The sequence below is a fragment of the Diospyros lotus genome, unplaced genomic scaffold (assembly GCF_014633365.1).
Source record: "Diospyros lotus cultivar Yz01 unplaced genomic scaffold, ASM1463336v1 superscaf1, whole genome shotgun sequence".
Lineage (NCBI taxonomy): Eukaryota > Viridiplantae > Streptophyta > Magnoliopsida > Ericales > Ebenaceae > Diospyros > Diospyros lotus.
The window spans coordinates 6,787,865-6,814,924 of record NW_026267104.1 but is presented as its reverse complement, the minus strand read 5'-3'; the positions used below and the strand labels follow the sequence as shown (position 1 = coordinate 6,814,924).

Below are 27,060 nucleotides of genomic sequence, written 5' to 3'. Positions count from 1 at the left end.
GTTCAAAAAATAAGAAGAAAACAAACACATCTCGATTTTTAATTGAGTTAAACTGAAAAGCAAACCAGTTGGTTCAATTTTTCACACATCTGATTCAGTTTCTGTTCAACAAATTAAAATGATCGAGCGATTTGGTTTGATTCGGTTTTTATTTTTCAAAAATATAACCTTGCACGCCCTTAGACAAAGCAGTATTAGATGATAAAAAAATTAGCGGATAGATGTACAAGTTTTTATAATATGTTCCTTCTTACACATGTAACATGTTCTTTTTCATTAAAGTTTTTACTCAAATGTAACCTGTATTGCAAGGGAATATATGCCGGCAATTGAATGAAAAATAAGATAATTCTTACATCTCACTGTGATACGAATGATGGTTGGAGTCTGCAGGGCGAGGTGTTTCCCTAGTCAATCGTTTTTGCCACACAGACCATTTGAAGTCATTCATCAAACAAACAAACAAAATTGTAGGTACAATGTTAACAAGGGGGAAGTATTTAAAAGTTAGTAATATATATATATATATATACATACACATACAAAAACAGAAAACAAAAAACAAAAAAGAACTGTGAACTCTTTCCTCCCACTTCGACTGTAGGAACAAAAGTGTGCAGTCAAATCAAAACAAACATTATTCATTAAACTGTTAACTCTTCCTTTGACTGTAGCAAAAGAGGGTACAATTCCTGCATTGAACATTGAAAATTCATATGATTAACGGACAAGAGCGGAGTACAAAATCCTTGAAGGAACACGTTCTAGTGCAAAATGATTGTTACCTAACGGTGCATGGTTCTGGAGAAAAAAAGACAACCGTGTTATATCAACAATAACATTCTTAACCTTAACATTTACTGCAAGCAATATTTGTGGGTTTGTGATTCATTGAGAGTGAGCGAGAGCACTCATTACCTACTATTGGTGGGGGCAGAACGATCAGCCATAATGCTCAACATACAGGACACTCTAAAGTACACATCACATACCCGCCAGCCATAGATTTGAGTCACCTTCCAACCGGATTCATGGCACCAGTATTAGCACCGCAAACTGAGAATGGGAATTTAAGTCAGTTCCCCGCTTCAACACAGATCCACAGCTCAAATCAACTCTTCTTTTGCAACGGGCCCATCCACATCTGCGGAGGTATTTGGGTCACGTCTCACATTCTCATCCCCTGGTTCCAATGGCTGGCAAAGTTTGACACCGGAGTTCTCAGATGATTCCGGTGATCCTCCATCTGTTTTGTTAACATCTGCTGGTACATCAGCTGATGATGAAGGATTTGCTGCATTTAAGTCAAAATTGTCCGTCTGATTTTCCTCCTGTTTGCAGCCCACCATTTGGTAGAGCCGACGGCCTATCAGTATCAGACAGCCCTACCAAATTTGAAGTCTCTCTCCACTCAACCCATTCAGGTGGTTTATCACTGGCTCCAGTTTCACTGAGTTCATCCGACAAACTTTTTGGTGTGGGATCTTCTGAGCTGAGCTTTGATTTAGGCAGTTGAGATGATGCAGTGTCAGCCAAATTCTCGTCTTTATCAATGATAACCTCATCATCACCACTTTTGACCATGCCAGTAACCTCTACATTAGGTGATGACGAAGCAATGGAATCAGTGGAGTTTTGGTAAGCCATCCTAGCTTCCTCAAAGGCAAACCAGTTGGAATTCGTGAAAAGAGAGCCACTGAAAATACATTAAACAAACACAAGAACAATGATATCCTTAGTAGAAAATACAATCAACATTACAAGGCCTGGTACAAATGAACTCTTTCAGAGCAAAAGAAAGAAAAAGGGTTAAAAACAGGTAAGGACAGAAGCATCACCATCTAAAAAGGATAAAAGCTAAGGCTGTATGCCTGTAGCATAGCCACACGTGCATGTGTCCTTAATATTACTTTCTTTTGTTTTTTTTTGTGTGTGTGGTCTTGGGCGGGCGGGGGGGTGTTGGGGGCGGCAGAATTCAGGACACTACAAAAACTTCGGAAATGACATGCCAACAGAATACTACAAAATTGAAGAAAACAATAAGGGAACCGATAAAAAAATGACTTGATGATGACACTTTTTAATGTATAAAACATAAATTGCTACCAATGCACAATAGAAGTGTAGAGGCTGCGGATTCTCAGTGATAGAAAAAAAAAACATAAATATGAAAGAAAATCTCGTGTCAGCTATTAGGTCAGAAATACACTCAAGGGAATACATGGGACACTCAATACATTATATTTTAAATTTTCAAAACTGGACACTTCAAAGTCACAAGGGGTTTATCATGCCCACGATGGGATCTTCTGTTTCCATTAATTTTAAACACATTAGGACTACATTTTAAATCTCAAAAAAATATGTTGAAATCAAGTTAATCAACTACAAGTAAAACCAATATATAATAAAAAGTAAATAGATTTACATTTGTTGCTCGTCCCTTTAAACTATTTAATTTCAAAAATTTTGAACTCCAAACCTTTTATGTTCCCTGTGAATAGAGCTTTCTGATATAGGCAACATTTTTAATCCCACAATTCCTATAATGCAGAATGTAAGTTACATTTATATATAAACACATATATGAGATATACGATTCTTGTTTGATGTGTCCCTTCTATGTCATGTCCTAAATCTCCTCAAACTTATCATGTCAAGGAATTTGTGTACTATGTCTGTTGCCATGCTTCTTCGTAATTTCAAAAAAAAAAAAAAAACAGAAACAAGATAATTTTATAAACATATATAAATACATGTTTTTGTAAAAGGTAGTATTGGCTTTATCAATACATCATGTCCCAATTGTATTGTCTTTATTTTGTTTTTGTAAGGGGTAGTATTGGCTTGTCCATGTCAAGTGCCATAATTGGATGTGGCTAGGTCCCAAATGGCAGGGGCCATCTTAGGTACAGAGTATCAGCATTTTCAATAAAACATATCATCTGTTGCTTTATCCACAAAGAATATCCAACATGACACTTATCATGCATGAAAATCATTACTTGAAATATGTACATGTATGTGTATACCTATTAAATATATGCGTGTGTATAGATATATGAATTTATTTATAGAAATACATAAATAAACACATGTAAATGTGTTTTGGTGGAAAAAATAATAATTTGTTAGTTCTGGTGTGAATAGGAAAATGATTTATGGATTTTGAATTGGTATGTCATTTTCTCTCATTTGAGGTAAAATATTTTCCATATAAAATATTTTTCATGTCTTTTGTCATCCAAACACCAGAAAATGGTCAAACATTTTCCTCCCAAACAGAGCCTAAAATTTCTTGAATCTACCAAAGTATAAGATATGAAGTTCAAAATTTGCTGTACCATACGTGCAACAAGCTAATACCTTACGACGCCCACAGTTACTGTAACCATCAGAATTGCAACTAACAGTGAAAGCCAACAAGAACAAAGATAATTAACATGTGAACCATATAGAAAAAAGAAGGCAAACATACAGCCACCTCAAATATTAAATCAAAGCAGAAAAAGCAGGGTACTACTGCATCATAAAAAAATCCTGTTTAAGAGCTTCAACCAACCTGTCCTGGTTATCTCCAAGACGAAGAGAAGATATGACCACTTCAGCAGATTCATCATCAAAATAGACATCCTGCCCCATGAAGAATGACCATTAGAAACCAAAAATAAATAAAGAGGACCATAAAATCCCTTCAAAACTAAAAGGGAAGTTCTATTGAATTGAGAAATCTAATCAAATTGTTATAAGACCATCTTTGTTGTATGGTTACTGCCAACACACGCAAAAAATGAGTAACTAAGATGAGAATGCTATGGTGGGTTTGCAACCATCCAAGAAAAAACCAATCACGTGGCGCTTAGTGAAATGATATGAGCCAGTCACAACTAAGATGATTTGGATATGTGAGAAAAAAAACCAGTAGAAAAACTTGTGAGGCAACTGGACAAATAGAGGAAATTTGCAGCAGCAAAAGAGAGTAAGACCAAAGAAAACCTAACAGATATCCCTTAGAGATGACCTAGGATAATGGCCTTACAGAGGATAAGATAGAAAGAAATAGTTAGAGATCTAGAATTTTATGTAGCTGACCACATCTGGTGGGATTAAGGCTTGTGATTGTTGTTGCATGATTGCTCAAACATTAAAGATACAAACTTTCTTTTTTTCCCCTTTCACAACCAAGTTCATTGAGGTTGAAAATAGTTTGAGAGAAATAAGTTTGGTTTACAAACAATATTTAATAAAAATAAAAAATCTGTATGAGTTTGTCAAGTAAGTTTTACTATTTAACAGTTATTGATGATTTCATTTGTCACAAATGAAAATTAAAAACTCAAAACAAAATAAGAGCACGAGAGAGAAGGAAAGTTAGACACAAAGAACCAAACCAAAGGAACAAATTAAAAGAAGAAAAACCTAATCATCCCATCCCATCTTCACAACACATTCAAGAATAGAGGATGGTAGAAGGTTTAATATTAGGATGGCGAAAGAGAGAATCAGAGAGAGAGAATTTGGTGATATATCTTTGGAGTTTTCTGAGAGTAGTCTTTCCCATTATTGGTGCTAATATGGCCCAACGAATAGCTAATGCATCTCTTTCTTTCTTCCTCTTTTTCCTTTTTAACGACTTCCTAATTCACAAGACCCTGATATGGTTGTAGTAATGGTCATAGAGGTCATCGCAATGCTACTGTGAATTTTATATCCCACCACTTCAAGGTGTAACAGGATTCACATTCAGAAAGAGAGGCAAACTGGAATAAGTTGGTAACCACTATCTCACACTAGTCTCAACAAAAGGAAAAAAAACACAATGGTCGCACATTTCTATGGTAGCATGTAAAGCACATGTTCCACATACATGGCCCACATTGAGTTCAGTTGCTGGAATATGTAGCGAAATCAGCATGAGTTGACATAATTAAAAAAAGAAAAAAAGACAATATAGCATGTGTTTTATGTAATGGCAGATATGAAGGATTTTTATTCCCTCTTTCCTTGCAGTGGCCCACACATGTTATTATTGCTTATGTGCTTTTAGCCCCCTTAATGGAGCAAAATTCTTTAACGGGGGAATCAACCTCAATAACAGAACTTGGGAAATGTGTAGTGAGAATGCTTATGGATGAGATGACATTCATAACAATAATTTGGACTACATTGACCGTTACTATTACTAACACTCAAGGAGTATTGACAATGATGACTCAAAACCAGCCATCTTAGACTTACCTCATCATCTCGTTCAGCTGATCCATGAGCCTGGAAGCAATAGAAAAGGTAGTAATCACTATTAGTATATATTAAGCCATTATAACCAAGGAAGAATGGATCCAGAACAAATATGAAATAACAAAGTATACATTATAGGATTTAAACCTAAATCAGATTAGCCTTAGATTCATTCAATCTATTACAAAACACTAGATGTAATTCATTCAAGAATTCCACAGTACAGCAATCAATCATACAGTTCAGTTGTGATATCCAAGTATTGCTATCCCTTCTCTTTTAACTTCTTTTTTGGCCCCACATCTAAATTACACATGGCAAACAGTCAAAAGTAAAAACAGGCATTTGGACTAGTTTTTAAGCTAGAAGTCATGCAAGTACCTCTTCAATATCATCATTGCCATAAATCCCATATTGAAAGGCCTGGCTTAGATTATTTGCTAGAGCTGCAACATCATAATCTCTGTCTTGGAATTCATCATCATCGCTATCCCTAGTACGATCGTGTAAGGCTGTTGGCCTCCTGCAATTAAAGAAAACACAATTGGATGACACCCCAAGGAAAGACATATATAGACATGCAAATAAAGGCAACAAAGACAAAGGAGATTATAAATACTACATGCGGTTATCAGCCTTCTGATTTCAGAAATCAAAATCACCCCAAAATACAACCCAAAAAAAAAACTGAAAAAAGAGGGGGGAAATTTATTTTAAATACAAAAGCAAAAAAATAACCACATAAATATGAATTATGCACCAGAGAAGGCATCCCACAAGTGCAGTAAAAGCAAGCAAGATACACCAAACTAAACAAAAACAACCCTGTTGGACTTCCAATGTCTGACACAAACACCAAGCGTCCAATTATGAGGCACATAAATTTAGCATAACAATAACATACCAAGCTTTAATCCTAATAGGTGGGGAAATTTAGTGTAAGAAATAAATAAACTAAAAAAGGGTAAGGTTAGGTTAGGGAAAAACCCAATTTTTGAAGATGTGGTTGAACAAAGAAGGTATTCCTGAAATATAGGTCCTGAAATAGAATGAATGTCAACAAACATAACAAATATCGAACACAAATTTAATTACAACATGGCATAAAGGTACATTACTCCTGGTAACAAAAACCACAAAAAAAGGGAGAGGGGAATAAAAGATATAGAAGCATATCTCCCATGCCTATTAACAATGCTTTAACTCATATAACAATATGGTCAGTATAGATAGATATTGCTCTCATAACACTAAGATTCTCTCATTACCTAACAATGTTTGATGCAACTGAGTATATAACATCAAAAAACGTAAACCAAAAAAAAAATGAATATGCAACTTTTTCATTTATAGGAACATCATAAAACACTCCATGCAGAATAAAATAGATATTGCTCCCATACAAATCAGATTTTCTCCTTATCTAGCAAATTGTTTTGACGCAATTGAGAATACAACATAAAAAGGAAAAAACAAAAACAAAAATGATTGTGCAACTTCTTCCTTAATAGAAACATCACACAACACTCCAAGCAGAATACAGTGAGGGCAACAACTGCAATTGAGGGACATACCCACATGCCCACTGGTTGACATTTTCTACCACATTGCGTTTGGCTAAGACTTTTGTACGCCAGTCTTCCCAATCACTATTCCCCTGCCAGGTGAAGAAAATCAACAACAAAAAATCTTTAAAGAAAATGATATTTAAAAGAAAAAGCTTGCCAAGAAGCTCTTCTAGTAAAAGCATTAAGTATCATGTTGTCGCAATGCTCATAAAAAGGGTAATATATCATAAAAATATGTAAGACTGAAGCATAAAAGAAAAATAAGTCAGTACTCAATGCTTACAGCCATCAAGTATCAGCACAGTGCCAGTAAAATGGAAGCATGCAAATTAAGCATTACTCATAATCAGACATTCAATATGAAACACGAATACTGAGTTATTGATTAACTTGATGGTCATGATGTTCAAGGAAAGTCTTCAATGATGAGTTATTGATTAACTTAATGCACCAGTGCAGAAATACGGAGTTCAAGAAAAACCTGTAGATGTGCCTGTACATCACTGTTGTCATTCCCCACTTGAACAAGTTTGTTAGCGATACGTGTTATATGTCCAATATTCCCTATCCTGGGAGGAGATTTACCCTCGGCAGGGACAGTCAGCTGATAGATTCATAAAATAAAAAAAGAAAATATCATACATATTGCACACTAAATAACAGAAAATTTTGATACAGGAAAAACCATTTGTTAAGAATAACAAATAAAACTGCAGACACAAATCCAGTAAATGAACAATTAATAGTCCAAACCTCCAAATGAATGGATAGCCACCAAATTGGATGAAATAATTATTACCTTGCTTGGATCAGGAGCCAAAGTGCAGTTTCTTTCTGCTTCAAGAATTTTTGTGACAAGACTACAATCATGAAGGATATGTTCAACAAAAGAAGCATTCTTGCTCTCCAAGCAAGAAACAGCAATGTGCTCCACATAGTGATGCAGAAAATTGTTGTATGGGTATCTACAGTCAATTTAAAGCCATGTAAGAAGTCCACAATGTAGCTGATCCACTTACAGGAGAAAGATTGAAAAGAATTCTTTTCTTATCTAGAGTTTGGGAAAGATGGAGGAAGGGAAAGGAGAGCAACAACAACAACAAAAGAATTAAATCTAGCTGGTACTTACTCAAAGAACAAGTCTAAAATGCGTTTAATTGCACCAAGGCGGATCAACTCCTTTTCAATAGTTTTACAACTAGCAGTCACTAAGACTGAGAGGAACTCTATAATCTGCAGGGTATCACATCAGTTTGTAATCATAATCAATTAGCACCAGCTCATATTCGTAATTTTTGACTGTTTAACAGTTCTCCCTAGAGCAAAGGAGACAGATTATCAAGACGGAGTGATGGAAATTATTCCCCGGAAAAAGAAATTTTTTTTTTCCTAAAATGCAAAAACAAAGACTACAATTTTCTCCAGACATGTATACCACAAAAGCAAAGAATACCTTTAGTCGATGCTTTCCAAGAGGTGGCTGTAACCTGCCATATGGAGTGAGCAAGGCATTTTCCGCAGATGAAACACCCAAAAGCTTGAGCAGATCACCTTCAAGAGAAAAAAAAGGCAAATCATTGGCTCCTTGTAATAATACAATATTAGAACTCTTCAACTATGTTATCTTATATGAAACAGCTTTAAAACCAGAATCCAGAGAGTCATTATTTGGAGTCACTAAGGTACCCTAAGATCTTTATCCATTTCTCCAAAACAAACACCATATTCTTGAATAGGAGCAAACTACAAGAAGTAATGTGTCCTCATTTGGAAGGTTGTCTCTACAGTGATTCCAAAAGAACCCAAACATGAAAAGATGCAGAGAAAAAGAAATGCACAAGTTCCATTAGAAGTAACCAACGGCATTTTAAATAATGAAACAGAAAATGTACAACAGCATACCAACACATTATTCCACAATGTAGGGGTCGGCCACATGAATTCTAGGTTTTCATTTATATAATGGTCTTATCTTCTGTACGGCCCATATAATTTATATCAAACCTAAGTGTCTCCCACCAAGTTTGTCTTGGTCTTCCTCAATACTTGTTCCATCTGATTTACTTTCCTCATAGGAGTCTCTATTGGTTTTTTTTCACATAAACAAATCACCTTAATCATGTTTCCGCATCTTATCTTCCCTAGGAGTCACTCTAACCATATTACAATAACCTCATTTCTAATTTATCTTTTCTTGTATAGTTGCACATCCATTTTAGCATCTGTATAGCATCTCAAATACGCTCATTTTGCACATATTGATGCTTTACTATCCAATATTCTATGAGTCATACAACAAAGATGGTCTTACAAAGTTTTCCTTTTACCTTAAATGGAATCTTTCTATCACCTGAAATGACAAGTGCACTTTTCCATTTCAACTATCCTACCATAATTGTATGGTAACATCCTCTCTCCATCTTTTTAGACTATTAATCCTAAACTGATCTTCTTTTCGTATGAGTTGATCTTCCAATTTTACCATAACATCATCCACACTGATATTTTTACTAAAACTTATATTCCATATAGATTTTCACTCTACTTAATTTAAAACCTTTAGAGTCTAAAGTGTTGCCCATATCTCAGGCTTAGCATTCAAGCCTTCTTTATCTAATCCACCAACACAATGTCATCTACAAATAACAAACACAATAGCACCTTTTTTTAAACAGGTTTAGTAAGTTCATCCATTAAGCAATTTGGACTTCTATAGAAATTTGTGATAAGCTTTTTCTAGATAGACAAACAACATGATACATGTCCTTTTGCTACTCCATGATACATGCCCCTTTTGTTTATCCCTATAACTTTCCATTAGCTGCCTCAACAAATAATATAGCTTCTATTGTTGAGCTACTAAGAACAAAACCAAATTGGTTTTCCAATACATCGTTTTCCCTTCTTAATCTTTGCTCAATCACTCTCTCCCAACGTTTCATAATGTGGTTCATTAACTTGATTCCTCTATAATTTTAACAACTTTGAATGCCTCATTTATTCTTGTAAATAGGCACTAAAGTGTTCTTCCTCCACTAATCTGACATCCTTTTTTATTTAAGGATCACATTAAAAAATTTCGTTAGCCAAAAGATGCTCTCCTCCCCTACACATTTCTATTCTCTATTGGTATATTATTTTGTCCAACTATTTTACTATCCTTCATCTTTTTCAATGCTTGCTTGATTTCATCTGGGCATATACTGACATACATCTATAGAACATGCAATTTCAATCTTTTTTACTTACAAAGATGCCCCAACATAACACTTGTCATTTATCTGCCTGCATTGGATAACTTTGAGAGATAATCCTTCCATCTCTTCTTGGTCATACCCCATCATTTACTAGTACTTTTTTGTTTTCATCTTTTATGCATTTCATTTGGATTAACTCCCTTGTTTTCTCTCTCTTGCTTTAGCTAGTTCATATATATCGCTTTCTCCATCTTTTATATCAAGTCGTTGGTCTTCACTAACTGCTTTTCCCTCTTCTTTTTGGTCAAACTATACGTCTTTAGGTTTTCCTCATTACAACATTTATGTAAAGTCTTGTAGCAAGTTCTTTTAGTCTCGATTCTCTCTTGTACCTCTTCATTCCACCACCAAGATTATTTTTGATCTGTGACTTATCCCTTTGACTCTCCTAGAACCATTTTTGTCATATTTTGGATAGTAGTAGCCATTTCACTCCATATTTGTGTAACCTCTCCTACAGGCCAATCTCTTACATCAAACACTTTTCCATGAAAATGGTTTGTTTTTCATCTTTCAAATCCCACCATCTAATTCTTGGGTTTCATTTTGTGTCATTTTTCCTCCTCAATGACCAAAAGTCTGTCAAAGAGACAAAAAATGTAAATCACAATAATTTTTGGACCACAAATGACTAGAGAATAAATTGATTAACTAGGAGGATGATCTAATTTGGTTAGGGATTATTCAGTTTTTTAACTTATAATAAATAACAAATGGTGCAAAATGACTATAGTACATAACATTTGCAAGTAGGTAGGGAAGTTGCTTTCTAAAGAGACCTAAATGATCAGGACATTTTGAACTATGCATTCATTGCAGATGCAAACCCTTTACCACCTCTGCCAGGGGCTTCAACTTTCTCTGATGTGGACAGGATTTGAATCAATTATTTAAAAGGTGATATTTATTATAAAAAATTAGTGAGGATTAATTAGATGAAGTTGTAGAGCTAATGCTGACATTTGAATTAGGTGAAGAAACTTTCCCCCAATTGATGTCAAGGTAGTCGAGGGAAAAAGGCACCCTTAAGGTGCTATGCTGTTCATGTCGCCTTAGGAGCTAGGCACCAAAAAAGCGCTCGCCCCAACTAAGCGAGGCACTAAATTAATAAAAAATTAATGATAAATATATTATTATATTTAACATAAAAAAGAAGATCAAATAATGCATATAATATAAAACATCTAAAACATTCCTAAATACAAATTCTTTTAATATTTTTCAAGCAAGAAAAAATGTAGCAGCAAATAGACAAGGTTGGGTTTGCTTTTCACTACTTGATTTCTCATTTTTGCTCTTAGATTCTCCAGGACATTCGTGTGCCTTCTCTGATTTTCAAAGACAACAATCTTTTATTTTCAATTTTTTTATATCTTTTTTCCTTTGTCAAAGCCCAAGCGAGCACCTAAGGGCCTGAATGCCTTTGATGAGGCGCTGGCTTAGGCAGCGCTAGAGTAAAGGAGCCTTGCCTAGCAATATGCAAGGCGCCTCCCTGGTGCCTTGGATTGCCCAAGCGCCTAGGTGAGCACCACTCTCACCTCTGTCACCTTAGACTACACTGATTGATGTTGCAATTGTAGAGCTAATGGTAACAAGTTCGATCAACTCCTCATCTACCATTTGGTGGCTACAGAATAACAACCTCTTATTCTTTGTCAATTTGGTATCTCTTAGGTGTCAAGGTGTTAAGGAATTGATTCTGGCTTGGAAAGGACTTATATGAGGCCATCAGCAGGACAAAAAGGAGTGGTTTCTTGAACCAAATGTAACCAACTATAATGAAATCAATAGGAGGCCCTTTGAAGATCACCAAGAAGATTCTTCCAAATTGAAAAACAAACTTCTCTCTCTCTCTCTCTCTCTCTCTCTCTCTCTCTCTCTCTCTCTCTCTCTCTTTTCTTTTTTGTATAGTGATCTCTCATGGTTGCTATCTATTTTTGAATTAATTATTTTTCTACTTTTAAAGATGATTTTCAATTATTGAAGTACAGGTGATATAAGATTTTTTATCCCCTCTTTTGTAATGGTTGCACCTTGTTGACTCAAGGAGGGAATGTGGGTATCAATACCCATGTGCAATGCAAACATACAAATAAAGCATAAGGCCACAGAAGGCTTACTCCATAGACCTCATTATTAAGTGTGAAATGGATCACAAATATCATAACAAATAACCAAAGCATGTGCATTTATGTCAATAGAAAAACTTAAGTGGCTTCAAATACTCAAACATACCTATATAAACAATACATATACATACGCAAAGCTCTTAAATCTGCTTGCCTTCACAAAGTTACCAACAACAAATCCATTCAATAAATCTTGGACATCCTTTGATTTATATCTTAAGCCCCAGTATTCGGTCCTTATTATCTCATAAACATCATTCACAAGTAGTGCATAGACAGCCAATTCAAACCAATGTTACCTGGTTCACAGTTCACTACAGCATGCAATACAGGTACAGGTACAGGTACAGAGATGAATTTAGAAAAACATCATAGACCATGCCCAACAACAGAAAGCACATCTATGGACAAAGGAAATCTGGATAACTGGTGGGGAAATTTTCAGGTAAATACCCAAAGAAATTCCCTATAGAAGGCAGACCATAAATGAAGAAAAGCAAGAGGTTCAGGAAATAGCAATCAACAAGCTCTTACCTAGGCTCCCCAGCATGCCCTCTACCATTTCAGGGTTAGCACTTATTTTAGATCCATGATTCAACTGGTGAGGATAAGTATAATATGTCCCCAAGCTTGGCCTCTTGGGGTCCAACAAAGATATGCATACTGACAACAAGTTAACCAAAACGGATTTTGGTCTTGAGTCCTCCAAAGCATGACGAAATAACCTTTCTATGAAACTGTGAAAGCCAAAAATAAAGGCAAGTATTTAGAGTAAATAAGCAAATACTACCAAACTCTGAGCAAGACGAGCACAAAACAGATGTTACCATGGGCTGGATATTTTAGCAGCTACACCTGGGGGAGCATATCGAGTTATAGCGCATAGTGTTTCAGCTGCATTAGCATGCACTTCTGGACAATCCTATCAAACATTTAAGTGAAACACTCGTCAGGATCTCGGATGTAAACAATGCCTAAGATCTCGGATGTAGCAGAATATTTCTCAGGAGAAGCTGTTAATTTTTTCTGTTATGTTAGTTGACAGCTGTATACTTTCAGTTACAATTTGTAACTGAAAAAACTGTTGTTAACAGTAGCTATATAAGCTACTCGAGAAGGTTTTGGGAGACTGTTTGAGTAATAACAGAATTGATCTCTTCTCTCTTTTCAATTCTCTTCCTGATTTCTCTCTGTTTTCACCCTCATCTTTCTCTCTTTCGCTCCCTTTCATTTCTATCTTCGAACAAACCCTAGGTCAGGTCCAGGTTCCTGACAACACTATAAGCAGTTGCAAAGATCATGGAAAGAATGTACTGTATCCAAGTTAGAACATCACTAAGCATGAAAATTAGCCATATACACGAGGCAAAGATCTGAAGTAACTAAAAATTATTTGACTCGACATAAAAGACCACCCAGCATCTCTCTCCCAGGCAGACTCACCCATCTTATTCCTCTGTCAAATAGGGGCAAAACGAATTGTTTCTTTATTGTCACTTGTTCTTATTGTTAAGCAACAAGAATCAAAAAGATATCAGGGCTACTGCAACAAATAACCAAGCTGATGTAGCCTGATACACAGGGTTCATTGTCAGACCTCCAACACAGGAGTTAAGCAAAAACTTCTGTTAGAGCCCTCCAAAATGATTTTCTAATAAGAAGGGCATATCCCACATGTACAGAAAAATCAAGAAGGGATTTTTCATTTATTCACCTACCAGAACCCTAGATAGCCTGGCAATAAGAATGGCTTGAGAAGCTAAATTCCAAAACCTAATAACAATCAATGTTTTCAGATCAATGATGCAACTTACTGAGGAGCTGAACTTGTCCGCAATCATATCCAGCGCATCTGTATCTTCTAACCACTTCATTGAGTCTGTGTAATTGTTATAGAGATGCTCATCAACACCAATTAGACGAATCAGAACCTATTCAACAAGGAATATTTTTACTATTAGCAAACAATGCAAGTTGAGGGAAAAAATGGAATTATTTCTCGGTAGCAGACCTCCATAATGGATGTTATTCCAACAAGGTCAACCAGCTTCTTGATAATATCCTGATGAGCCTAAATGAACACAGAATTAGGACATCAGCTTGCTGTTTACATATCAAAAAGAACAACACACAGTAGTGCAAAAATGCTAGTTTTCACTGCCTAGATGTGTGGATATATCTGCAAGTATTCTGCACTTTAAAAAAATTATAACAGAAACCACGAGATACTTCTAATAAGTTGTCATGAAAAAAATATTGACAAGAAAATAGAAAGCATTATACATATGGGTATCGTGTGATTATTTCTAAGGGCCAAATTGGTATCAAACCAAAGAAAACATCAAACCAGATTCACGTATACAGACAAATAATATTAACATCGTGGAAGGTTGAGATAAAATGCTAACAAAATATAAATATTTTTAATTTTATTTTGTTTTAAGATTTGTACAAGTTACATCCAAGAAGAAGTGTCTCGGTCTATGTCATTTGTAGATGACATTGTCTTGATGGATGATACAAAAGAAGTTGTGAATAATAAACTTGAGTTGTGGAAAAATACCTTAGAATCCAAAGGTTTTAGATTAAGTGGGCAAAAACTGAGATGTGGAATGTGAGTTCAGAAAAAATAAAAGTGTGGATCATGTTATTGAAACTTGGATATCAAGTTATCCCAAAAAGATCAATTTCAATATATTGGATCAATTGTTTAAAAAGAAGGGGAGATTGTGGGGGATGTTATTCATAGAATCAATGCAAGATGGTTAAAGTAGAGATGTCTATCCAGCTTTATGTTTTGCTTAGTTAAAAGCACTTTGTACATTTCTTCCAATATTTGGCTAGTAACACAAAGCATTTTTTGTGATAACAAAAGCTGTTTTCTACTGCAAAAGTAAATTAAAAATGTGGAGCTTTTGTTTTGGAGAAAAAGTAGAAACAAAAAATAAAATTATTTTCCAACGAAATTCCTCACCATTAAATTTAAAATTACAACCAATGTCCCCTCAACCCTCAGACAATGCCACGACCCCATGGGTAACCTAGTCATTACGCTATTAATGCATAAGCTGCGTTGTACCCTTCAGTTAATGCTATAAACGATTGTACCTTTTCAATTAGACATTACAACTGAAAAGAGCCTATAAATAGGCTAAGTGTAGAGGATGAGAGCCATGTTGAGAATTAATACAAAGTCTTTCCCTCTCAAATTCTCTTTCCCTCCCTTTTCTCTCTCTAAATCCTCCCTCCTCCTTTCAAATTCCCCCTCCATTTCTATTCTCCTTCTCGGTTCTTCTATATTTTACCAAAATTGTCCAAGTCTCAACCCCGAGACTTGACATTTTGGTATCAATGCCAAGCTATCCTCAGCTCTTGATATCCAAGCGCATCTGAGTAGCGAGCTAATTCCGACCAGCCAGGCGATTTCCAGTGATTCCAACAATGTCTTTGGACCTGATGATTGTCTCGGCTTGGATAGGCGAGCACTACCAACTGTGTCCAATCCATTTCTGAAGGGAGCAAAGGCCGATCGTAATTGAAAGAGAGCAAATCAGTTCTCAGCTCGGAATTGAAAGATGAAGCAGCGTAAGGCAATTTCTGCCAGAATTTTGGTGACATCTCTTAAGCCGATTGAATCACGGGAGACTGTCGAACAGTCCTTGGCCTTCAACTTCTCCTACTCATTGATTTCTTACGTTTTTAGGCTATTAATTTCTTCCGACTGTTAAATTCCGTCGTCGATCCAACGAAGCAGAGCTAGCGAATTTAGGCAATCTTTGACGATCTAGGCGAGCTATTAGGAAGGATATTGGTCCACAACAATCAGTTGCAATAGCCCCATCAATCGGATCAGAGGGGAATTGCGGAGCCATTGTCGGCGTGATTTTGGTTGGCAACTTGGAGGAGGAATTCAGTTGCAGAATTGAAGGTGAATTCAGTGCAGATTATTGATGGCCGAAGGCACAAGGATGAAGCATCTGGAATTGAGGATGGAGGCGTTGGAATTGGGATGTTACAAACGCATGAGGCAGTGACCCATGGCAGGGAGGATATTTCGGCCATAAGAGAGAGCAATTGAGAGGATCTAGCTGCATCTTGAAAGAGTATGCACAAAGAATTGGAGAGGTATCAGCAGACGATGGATCAGTATGGCCAAAGGATCAACAGCATGTTCAATATGCTGTCCTCACCACCTCAATTCTAGTTATCACTAGATTTTCCTCACATAGCAGTCTCTTATTCGATTCTTTCCAGCCATGGCATTCCCCCTAGGACCTCTGGAGTGTAGGAGACAGAGGAACCACCAGTCCTAGAACCGAAAACTCAGGTAAGAGGATCATCCTCTCGCATCCCCGATCACACCACAATGCCAAGGTTAGAGATTCCCTTATTTGAAGGATCAAAGCCTAGATGTTGGATCGACAGGTGTGAAAGGTTTTTTTAGTTTTACAATGTGGCTGAGGGACAAAAAATTAATCTGGCAGCAGCCTATCTAAACAATATGGCTGATTCTTGGTACCAAGGGTGGACAAGGACTAGGAGAATTGAGGCTAGGTGTGATTTTGCTAAAGATTTGTGTGACCGTTTTGGAGAAGAGATGACTGATGTGATTGAAGAATTTAATAAATTAAGACAGGATGGATCGGTGGTTGAGTATCTAATTAGATTTGAGGAATTAAGGTCTTTAATGTGGAACTCCCAGCCAGCCCTAACAGAGCAATACTTTGTATCCAGCTTCATTAGTGGTTTGAAAGACGATACAACAAGTAGTGAAAGCAAGGATTGGTTGAGTTGTAACCCGTCGTTACAAGTTCTTGGGGACAAGAACTCTCTTAAGGCGAGGGGATTGTCACGACCCCAAGGGTAACCTAGTTATTACGCTATTAACGCATAAGCTGTGTTGTACCTTTCAGTTAGTGCATTAAACAATTATAACTTTTCAGTTAAGACATTACAACTGAAAAAAGCCTATAAATAGGCTAAGTGTAGAGGATGAGAGCCATGTTGAGAATTAATACAAAGTCTTTCCCTCTCAAATTCTCTTTCCCTCCCTTTTTCTCTCTCTAAGTCCTCCCTCCATTTCTATTCTCCTTCTCAGTTCTTCTATATTTTTCAAGAATTGTCCAAGTTTCAACCCCGAGACTTGACAGACAGAAAATCCAGTCATCACTTCATCTTCACTGCCATCACTACCTGCTCAATCTTTCACACCAAAGCTACAGGAGTAATTTTATTTCAAGGAATCCTACCTCCACAACAGGAAAATGAGGATGGTTCCCAGAAAACAATAAATGGAATAGTTAACACTTTTAAAAGCTCTATTTTTTTCTCTTATGCAACAAGCTCCACCCACGCCGTACAAAAAGGCACACCTATCGAGTTCCACTTTCTGCTACAACTCTGGAAATGAAGGTCCAAGAACACAAAACTTGAGTTTGTGTTCGAGAGGTTTTGTTTATTCTTGAAAGAGGTAACAGGTTGCACTCTTCTTAATACTACTCATCACAAATGCAACAAAGTTAACATTTGAGCAGTACAGCTCAGAGCTCTACTAACCCAAAATTAAAAAAAAAAATGAATAGAAAAGACATCTTTGCAAACAGAATACAAACCTATCCTAAATCATTCCCATATTTGTCCTTTGATTCAATACCAAAGTTCTTTTGACTTTGAGTACTGCCTATCCAAAGTTATATCACATCAGCTGCATATCCAGCTACCTGCCACTTCTCAAAAATTCAAGCCAATTAAGCTTCTATCAGTTACATCTCAGAACCTCCTTCCTATGTTGTTGGACCTTAAACCTGCAATCTCTACACACCCTAAATGCACTACATAGTCAATTGTATGCAGAATTGTATTATGGTTTCTAAAACTACCCTAATTAGTTTCCTTTTCTCTTTTTTTTTTTCAACATTACCCAAAACAATGGATCAACATATCAAAATATGGCATCATCAGTCATAGAGTTCTAATCAGGTGGGGTTTCAACTTTCTTCACAATTGTGTCTTGTTGTCATATGACAGTAATATGAAGCAATAATAAGGGCAAAAATAGAAACACACAGCATGAAAAACTAACTAATTAAGTGTGCATCCCAACCAATCGGATGGATGCAGCATATATCATGTGCAGTCAGACATCACACCTGAATATGCTCAGGGATTCACCAGAGGAAAAGGCATGAAAAAGAGAGACATCATGAGTTATCAATGACACCTCACGGTTGTTCAGTGGGTATCTCCAAATACATACATATATATGCGTCTATATGTATGCAGAACGGAAGAAAATGCAGCTAAGTTCCAACATACAGTATACCAGATAAACTACACAAAACCAATCACAAATTCATTCAAAATTCAGGAAACAACACTTCTATGGAAAGTGAGTAAATCTCAAGGACTTACTTGAATATAATTCATCAATGGAACTGTCTTCCGCAATAACAAACATATGACTACCTAGCATTCAGAAAGCAGTGAATCAACCTCCCAGATAAAATGAACACAATAATACCATGAGAGATGAAATTTAGCCTAAAATATAAAAGAATAGCTTTTAGCAAACAGCAATTGATTCAGCAAGTGGTTCTCAACACAACTGCCACGCTTATAAAACAATGAAATACCTTGCTGAAATAACCAGCCAATAGAGTGCTATGGGAATGTTCGGGTTCTAAGAAGGAGAACAAGAAGTTCATCAACTGTCCACCAGAAGTAAGAAAGCAATTCAACTAACTATATCAATCAAATCTAAAGAATAGAAGGAAGAAACAAAACCCTGCAATTTCACCTCCTCATCCTCTACCAATGTTCTCAGTATGATATCAACTTCACAAGTGAAAATCTCACACGCTATAAAAGGAAACCTACATATAAAATCAAATAGCAAGTTTGTTAAATGCATCCAGGAGTATATATAACAGTGAATAACAGAAAAATCTTAAAGTGCATCCAGCTATAAAATTCCATTCAAGGGAAACTTGGCTTCCAACAGACACCTACTTAAATGTCCGTCTTCTCTCAGCATCCTCGGGAGCTTCTTCCACTATATAGTGAAGAAGTTGTTCAACCTGAGCTCTTTCTCGCAAACTGTGTATTTACAAAGTAAAAGTATCATATGGCGAAGATACACGGTTAAACCGGTGAGTACACATGGAAAAAAGGCCTAACAACAGATTTGAGTGGCAAAAAGAAGAGAAGGAAGGATGGCATTAAATCAACTTTGGAGTATCAGGTGGAACTATGAAACACATTACAAATGAGTTAAGGCAGTCAATATCCAAGGACCATAAAGAATCACAGTACTCCAGCAACATCTCATAATGTACAAAATCAAGTAATTTCAACAACCATACAAATTCTTCTTTTTTCAGGAGACGTTAAGAAAAACATTGTGTAAGCAAGAATGCCTACTACAATAATAATCTAACTTAAAATCCAGACCTAGAAAAATTGCTCTATCATGTGGCAGACACCTTTTACATTTTTTCTCCCATCTTTTTGGGTTTCTTAGGAGGTGTCTGGGGCAATGAAAACACAGTTAATATCCAAAAAAGTAAATAATCTAAAGCTAAAGATATCTAGAGAGATCCAGCAAACGAGGCCCCCATAAAAGCATCCAAACAATATGAGTAAGAGAGGTCAGAAACAAACTTATATATACACAAAGGATTAATATACTCTCCACTCTTTGGAGCTCTCTGGCTTTTATCCATAAAAAGTTTACTTGAGTTTAGAAATGTTTAAGAAAAAATCTGGTTGGATTCCCATCATACCAGCTTGTATTGATTGACTACAAAACGTCTTCCAGTTTAGAAATGTTTCACCAAACAAGCACAATACTATTCCAGTTTCAAAAATTTGGGATCAAAATTAGAGGGGAGGGGAAAAAATTAAAGACAAAAAGCAGCTTTCCAGAATAGGCCCTAAATTGTAGATTAGCTAGGTTCATAATCTTCATGGAAGCATCAAAATCCTGGACTTGAAACAAGTAAGCCTCCCTAGACTAGGCATGTTCTTATTGTGCTTGATATTGGCAAGGTTCAGGAGTGGTCCTGCCTCATTCCAAAAACATGTGGCTTGAGGGAGAAGGATTTTACACAATTGGTAAAAGTCTTGGGGGGAAGAACCAGGAGGCAGGAAATTCGAGCTGTTGTCTCGGGCAAAAAGCTCAAGCTTCTCAAAGAGGAGGAGGAGGAAGTTTGGAATAAATAATGTAGGGAAGGGTGGACATTAAGGCAGCTAGGTTTCTTGATGATATCAAAGGCCTAGATAAAGAGGGAGGGAGGGAAGAGACAGCCTCTTCGGAAAAAAAGAAACAAACGGGGCTGAATTGAAGAGGGAGGTGGGCACATGTCAAAGTTGATTGAGCTGAGGTTAGAGACATAGGGCACATTTGATTCACTGGTCGAGGCCTGATCGGACTAACAAGCAAGTCTTGTTTGGCATTCATTTTGCAAAAAATAGTTGGGACAGTCAATCTGGACCAGATTGCTTGTCCTGCAAAGGTGGAGCATCTCTGCTCTACACTCCTTGGACAAGTTATCCCACATATAAGCTGAAGCCAAGTTGACAAGCTTCCCTCCAATTATAAAAAGAAAGCAAACACCAAAACCTAGCTACAGCTTTGATTTCCCCTCCACTACTCGATGCCAGGTCAGTCCACCCTTCCCAAATTTTCTGTCAAAATTAGGCTCCTTTGGCATCTCCAATTGGAGAGTCACCCCCTCTGACACCCCTCTGCCACTTGGACAGCTTCTGATTGACTTATGGCACATTCAAGCAAAGTTAATCCATCTCTTCCCCCGTTTGACCCTTGGTCAGTCCCCCATCCCCCTTCCCCCACTTTGGTCACTGGGAGGCCCCAACTGTACCTCATCTCTAGTCAATGATTACCCCTCCAACCTTTTGTTGCCCAGATCATTTCTTAGCCACCACCAATACGTTTGAACGAAGGTAACCCACCCAATCCACTGTTCGGCAATTGGTCAGTCCCGATTCCCTACTTTCAGTGACAGTGAGGCTACTCAGGCACCTCACCTCTGGCTAGAAAGTCACCCCTTTACCCCGCCTCACAATGTAATCATGTCATATTTTTTTGTCCCATTGTGATGAGAAGTTTCTAAAGGGAATATTCCTATTTATTCTTCATTCAGTTAGTAAAATAGTATTTTTAAAATTTGCTTGACTTCATATTGTCATTTGCTAGTTGGTACAAAACATTTCTACTACATCATCTTTTTGAAATGATAAAGAATGTATATTATGCAGTATTTGGAGGACAATGATCCAGGATCAAGCCCACATATGGGTTACGAGAAACCCAAGGACATCGCACAAAAACTATTGCACATTTCAGTGAGTATCCTAGGCTGCCACTATAATTTGGTTGTGTTTGCAATATTAGATTTGTACATTTTATTGACAGAAATCTTCTTAGTTGAGGCTTGTTATATTACACTTTTTTTATTGGAACTTTTTGGGCAAGAATTTTGATGGCAGGAATATTTTTTTTTCCATATTATAATTGCAGGAATACAGTTGGCTTTTATTTTTACCAATCTAGTTATAAACAAATGATGGACTAGAATAGACTAGACAAAGGAGCATTTTTAATACATTGACTACTCAATCCAATCCATTCAACCAAGCAAAATAGGAATACTGCTATTGCGATACCTCATGTTTTGAATAGGTTAAAAAGAGAGAATGGAATGGTGGAAGGGTCAAGAGTCGAACTACGGTTGACAGAGGGTCAGTTGGAGGAAGGAATGGTGTGCAGGAAAGCAAATCCAATCAACAGTCAACTGTTGGGATTGACTGTCATGTCAAGACCAACAGTCAATGTGACAGTCGACTGATGGTGTTGACAGCTTGAAGCAGTTAAGAATCCAAACAAGCAACTAAATTTGAAGCTAATTTTGAGGGGTTAAACGAACAAATGATTGGGCACATTTTGGATATGCTAAGCATTGTAAGAGAATTCCAATGGTATAAAAGAATTTAATTTTTAAATTAATATTTGTGGATGTTGAATTAAGGGAATAATAAGGTGATTAAAATGGTCTAATTAGGATTATTCATGATCTTCCACATCTCAAAAGAAATCTCCAGATTTTTAGAGCATGGTAGAGTCACCTACATGCTTGTGCTGAAGCAGGTGAGGAGGTTAGGCAAGTGTCTGGGGCTAAATGGCAAGAAGAAAAAGGCACATCTCTCCAACTGCTTCCCTTGGCCTATGAACAGGCCATTCCTCAATTTATTTTACAGCACAAGAAGTTTGAGTGAGAGGCTCTCCTATAAGCTAGAGTAAGAAAGTTCTGGAGGAAAGGAAGGAAGGGAGAAAAGAGGAAAAGCTGAGGAAGTAAGCTGGTTCTACACAAAGCTTATGAAAAGCTTAAGTTTGAGTGAGGTAACTGCATGGTATGGTTCATTAATGTTGCCATTATGCAAGAATCTGTTTTTTTAGCAGTTTATTATGCAATAAAGCATTTTGGAAGGGCAAAACTCCTCCATTTGGAAGCAGAAGGAGGTAACATGATGTTGTCCACATTTCTGACCTCCTCTTTGTTGATGGAAAAATTTGCTTTTGTGGGGCTGCAGAGGAGAAGTTGAGGATTGAGATGTGTCTAATCATGGTTTGAAGCAGTTTCTATGTCACACATTAATTTGGGTAAGAGTGAGTCAATCCCATACTGGAAGTTGATGTGGCAGATTTGGTAGCTCATATGGGGAATAAAGTTGGGGCTTTGCCTGGTGGTTACTTGGGGCTTCCTCTAAGCTCTATATAAACTCCAAAGGGAGAAGTGATAAAAGAGGGATCAGTGAAGAAATTGTTGACCTGAAGGTGGTAGTATTATGTAAGCAAAGCCCAAGTTTGTTAATTTTACACCTCTCGAGGTCAGGAATGGGAGGGTGCTTTCTGGCATGATCACAGACTTCGAGGGAGCTACTCCATGAAGTTGTTTACCACAGACAGTTATCAGGGTTTAGTAAACATGGCCACTTGTTGGTTCTCTTTCCCCATAAGGAAGGACTTGTTCAGATCAAAATAGGATTGAGAGGTAAAGTCGGCGGACATCTTGAATTTTCTGCAAGGTGTCTCTCTTTGTGCTGAAGAGAAGATGAGTTTTTTTCAATCAGATGTTCAAATAAGTGTTTTCCAGTCTCTTCCTTCCTCAGTTCTTTGGCAAGGGATAGTGGCATTTGATTCCCTACTAAAGGAATTTGGACATCATATACTCAAATTAAAGTGGTTCTTTTTGCTTAGATGGACAACTCCAAAGATTCTCTTGATGATCAATAACATGAGGAAGAGGTATATTTCGGCACCAGATTTTTGATGTATACGTAAGATGACTAGCAAACCTTAAACAACTCCCCCTTTCTTACCTGATTGCCAAGGAGGTGCAGAGTGTCCCTTTAACTTTGTTTGAAGCAAGGTTGGCCATGCCTCTGACAGTGATTGATCCTTTTGTAGCTTGGTTTAGGAGCTACCCTGAGGGATGTTGTGGAGCTTGGACCAAAGTGCTCTTATGCGATATAACCTATAAAGCACAGACACTCACTAGGGGCTGCCATACCGCTGTTGTCAGCATGTCAAACACTCTGACAGCCCAACACCTCCAATATGTGTTGCACACACCCACGTGGCATGTCCAACACTTTCTTAAATTTTTTTAAAAGGATATGGGAAGGGAAACATGTAGGGCACATGTGTCTCCTATGCAGACACTTCAAAGACTAAAAAATAAGGGTTTCTTTTAGACTTTTTAGTTTTCCGACCTAGCAATTGCATGATTTTTTTGTTTTTCCAATTGATTGCATGACTGTTCAGTTTTCATACCCTTCACACTTCTATTCTCTAGCTCTTCAAGCATCAACTAGATTGTGAGAGAGAAAGGCAATTGGACTATGAGGTGATTGCTAATTACATTGGAGTTATTCATTTGGAATTTGGCTTATGATTTTAAATGCATATTTATTAGTATGGAATATAGTTTTGATACTTTATTACACCATTAAAAATATAAAAAAATATTTTTTATTAATTAATGTATCTTGATCCTGTCTTGCCCTATTTTTTGAAAAAAAAAAAGTTGTGTCCCCTTGTTCATGTATGTGCTTCATCATAGAACTCATGACTGAAAGTAATAAGCATAACAAAAACATCAAAAAAAAAAAAACCTAGAAGAATAGCACATTCTAGCAACAAAGTGGTATATACTACACCAAATAAAGAAAAGCAAACAGCAAAACTTGCTTGTCACATGGTCCTGCCAAGGAACCATTGTTGAAACCATTTGTTATAAAAGCTTCCAAAACCAATAATTGCTTTAACAAACAGAGGGGGGAATTTTGAGAAACAACTAAATGGTAAAGAACAAAGAATGCAAGTGAATTAAGAAGTATTGTCAATAGATAAAGTGTGAAGTACTAGCAGTGATACATTCCTAAGCAACTAAAAGGTAAGCAAGTGTTTAACATGTGGTGGTCATAATAAATTAGTGTTAGCAAGTGGTGGTCCTACAAATTGATAAGGCGAGAATTAAGAGCTTTGCATTCTTGAATTATCTCATCCTCATCAAGAAGCTCCTCCAATGTAAAGTTCTCCTTATCCAAAATCGTCTCCACCTGCAAGGGAACAAATGACACCCAAAGAATAAGATGGATGATCTACATCATACTTTTCCTATAAATCTAAAGAAAATGATTTCCATTAAATTTTGGGCATTACAAGATGTATTTGTAATTGAAAATCTCAATCAATAAGTTAAAATAAAAAAGAAAAACACGCAGTTTCAAAAATTATCTCCATTTCTCAATACAGTAACATATATAATAATATAAGGACAAGACCATCCATGCAAGCAGTGGTTAATGCGAAAGAGACGCATGATGTCCCCAATTCAAAAAACTGCCTCTGTGCCTTGAATCAGGGTTTAAACAACTGAACATAGACCTCATAAGGATTACTAATCAAAAAAGGGGGGGCCAATGTGATAGGGGTACAAAATCATAGACCTCAAAAGGCTGTGGATCATGTGATCAGGGTTTAGTTTTTACTTTCATTCCTCGTTTGATTAATGATGGACTTCTCTTATTTCTGATGATTGTAATGCAAAAATATGAATTTAGTTACAAATAGAAGTTAAGTTCTGAAAGAGCTTTGAGCCCTCCCTCCCTTCCCTTTACTCAACTTATTAGTGTAAGGATAGCACAAGGGAGGAATGAACAAACAAATAAGGCCAACGAGGAGCTCCCACTCTCAGGATAGCCTTTCGAGGGAATTGAGACGCCACCCACTAATAGAGAGACCCATCAAATACTCAATAGAGAAACCCTTCCTCTTGGTGTCAAATCCTATGGTGACACTGACATGTGTAATGTCAGCATGTTAACAGGTGCATTAAGCCTTTACCTTTGTACTATTATTTGAAAAGTATGACTTATTGAAATTAAAGTCGCTTGTATTTTTTATAACATGTTCAAGGACTATTTTACTTGGGAGGATGATAACTAATAATCTAGAATGCATTTACATGTTTGGTATATTTATTTTCAAGCTATGAACGAGTTAAGCCTACTTGAGTAGTACTATATAATGTTGAATAACTAAAGAGTAGGATATCAGTTAGAAGTAATTTACTCATTATTGCTACGCTATATTTCTTTACTTCCAGTAAAAATATGCACTTATTCAATAAGTTATACCTGTGAAATGCTCATGTATCAGAAACTAGACATTCATATATTTGAGAAATCTTATAACAGACCAAAAAAATCACATAACTTTATGGTAAGCATTATTAGTGGCAGTCAACAGACTCAACACATAGCTTCTTGTCAAAATTTCCAGGCAACCTGCTAATTCAAAGCCTGTTCACTGTGCAAAACCTGTACTTCTCTCCCAGTACTGGACTCCCACGGCTTATTGCATCCATAATCAGCTTCTAAGGGAGCATATATCAAACTGTGGCTCAAATATCAATGTACGCAATTATAGGCAGCCCAATATCATTCACTTGTACACCAAGGTCAATCATGCAAAGAATTTGAGATGATAAGCCAATTTAACACAAGGGTATCAACAAGCTGTTCCTGAACCCAATGCATTTTCCTTGACAACAGCATATTCAACAATTCCCCTTCTCAACATGCGCTTTGCAGTGAAAATTACAAAATGTATAAATCTATCTCACTAAAAATAACTGGATTCACCCAGCTGTGTGCATCTACTCTTATCATTATTGTACTCAATTATCGAAAATCCAAAAGCAGTCTCCAAAACAAACAAACTCGAAACTAGTTTATTTACTGCATTATCCGATGGCAAAACATCGACTAAGAAAACCGTAAGATTCGGAATTGTTTCTTTATTCTCTTCCCTCCCCATTCTCAGCGGCCAAACAGGTAATAAATTACGCACACAAAGCACCTCGTATTAAATCCATATTCACAGAGAAAGATAAGTACTAACCGGAGACACGGCTGACAAACCCATGCCCCAAAACATCTTGAATTGGACAAAAAAAGGGCCTCAAAGAATGGCTAAGAATCAGATCTGCAGCACAGCGAAGAAACCAAACGCCCCGACCAAAGCTCTCTGCTACTGGCCGAAGATATTCGACTCACCAAAGCCCAGCGACACGAAGGCGGGCGAATAAACGTAGAAATCAAGACGTTGAAAGAGCCCTAGATTTGGGGAAGAGATTCGATTGATTCGAGGGTTAGGAGAGAGAAACGCCAAGGAAATGCATGCAATAGCGGGACGGTGAGGAGGTGTTTGGGAGAAAGAATTATCGTATCATTACAACGGTATCCAAGCTTTTGTGCAAGCAAACAGCACGTATCTAATGGGTG

The 27,060-nt window shown here is 36.8% G+C and overlaps 1 protein-coding gene across 1 annotated transcript; it reads right to left on the bottom strand.

Annotated features, from left to right (window-relative positions):
• Positions 1-482: 482 nt before the first annotated feature.
• On the bottom strand, positions 483-27,060 carry LOC127792962 (uncharacterized). Its single transcript, XM_052323653.1, is given in 20 exon segments — positions 483-1,337; positions 1,339-1,696; positions 3,563-3,633; positions 5,239-5,268; positions 5,620-5,761; positions 6,813-6,895; positions 7,288-7,410; positions 7,606-7,771; positions 7,936-8,039; positions 8,260-8,357; positions 12,727-12,929; positions 13,020-13,114; positions 14,007-14,123; positions 14,204-14,263; positions 18,604-18,657; positions 18,825-18,899; positions 18,989-19,064; positions 19,201-19,287; positions 24,728-24,831; positions 26,678-27,060. Coding segments are annotated over 20 exon segments (2,313 nt in total). The 5' UTR covers positions 26,714-27,060; the 3' UTR covers positions 483-1,106.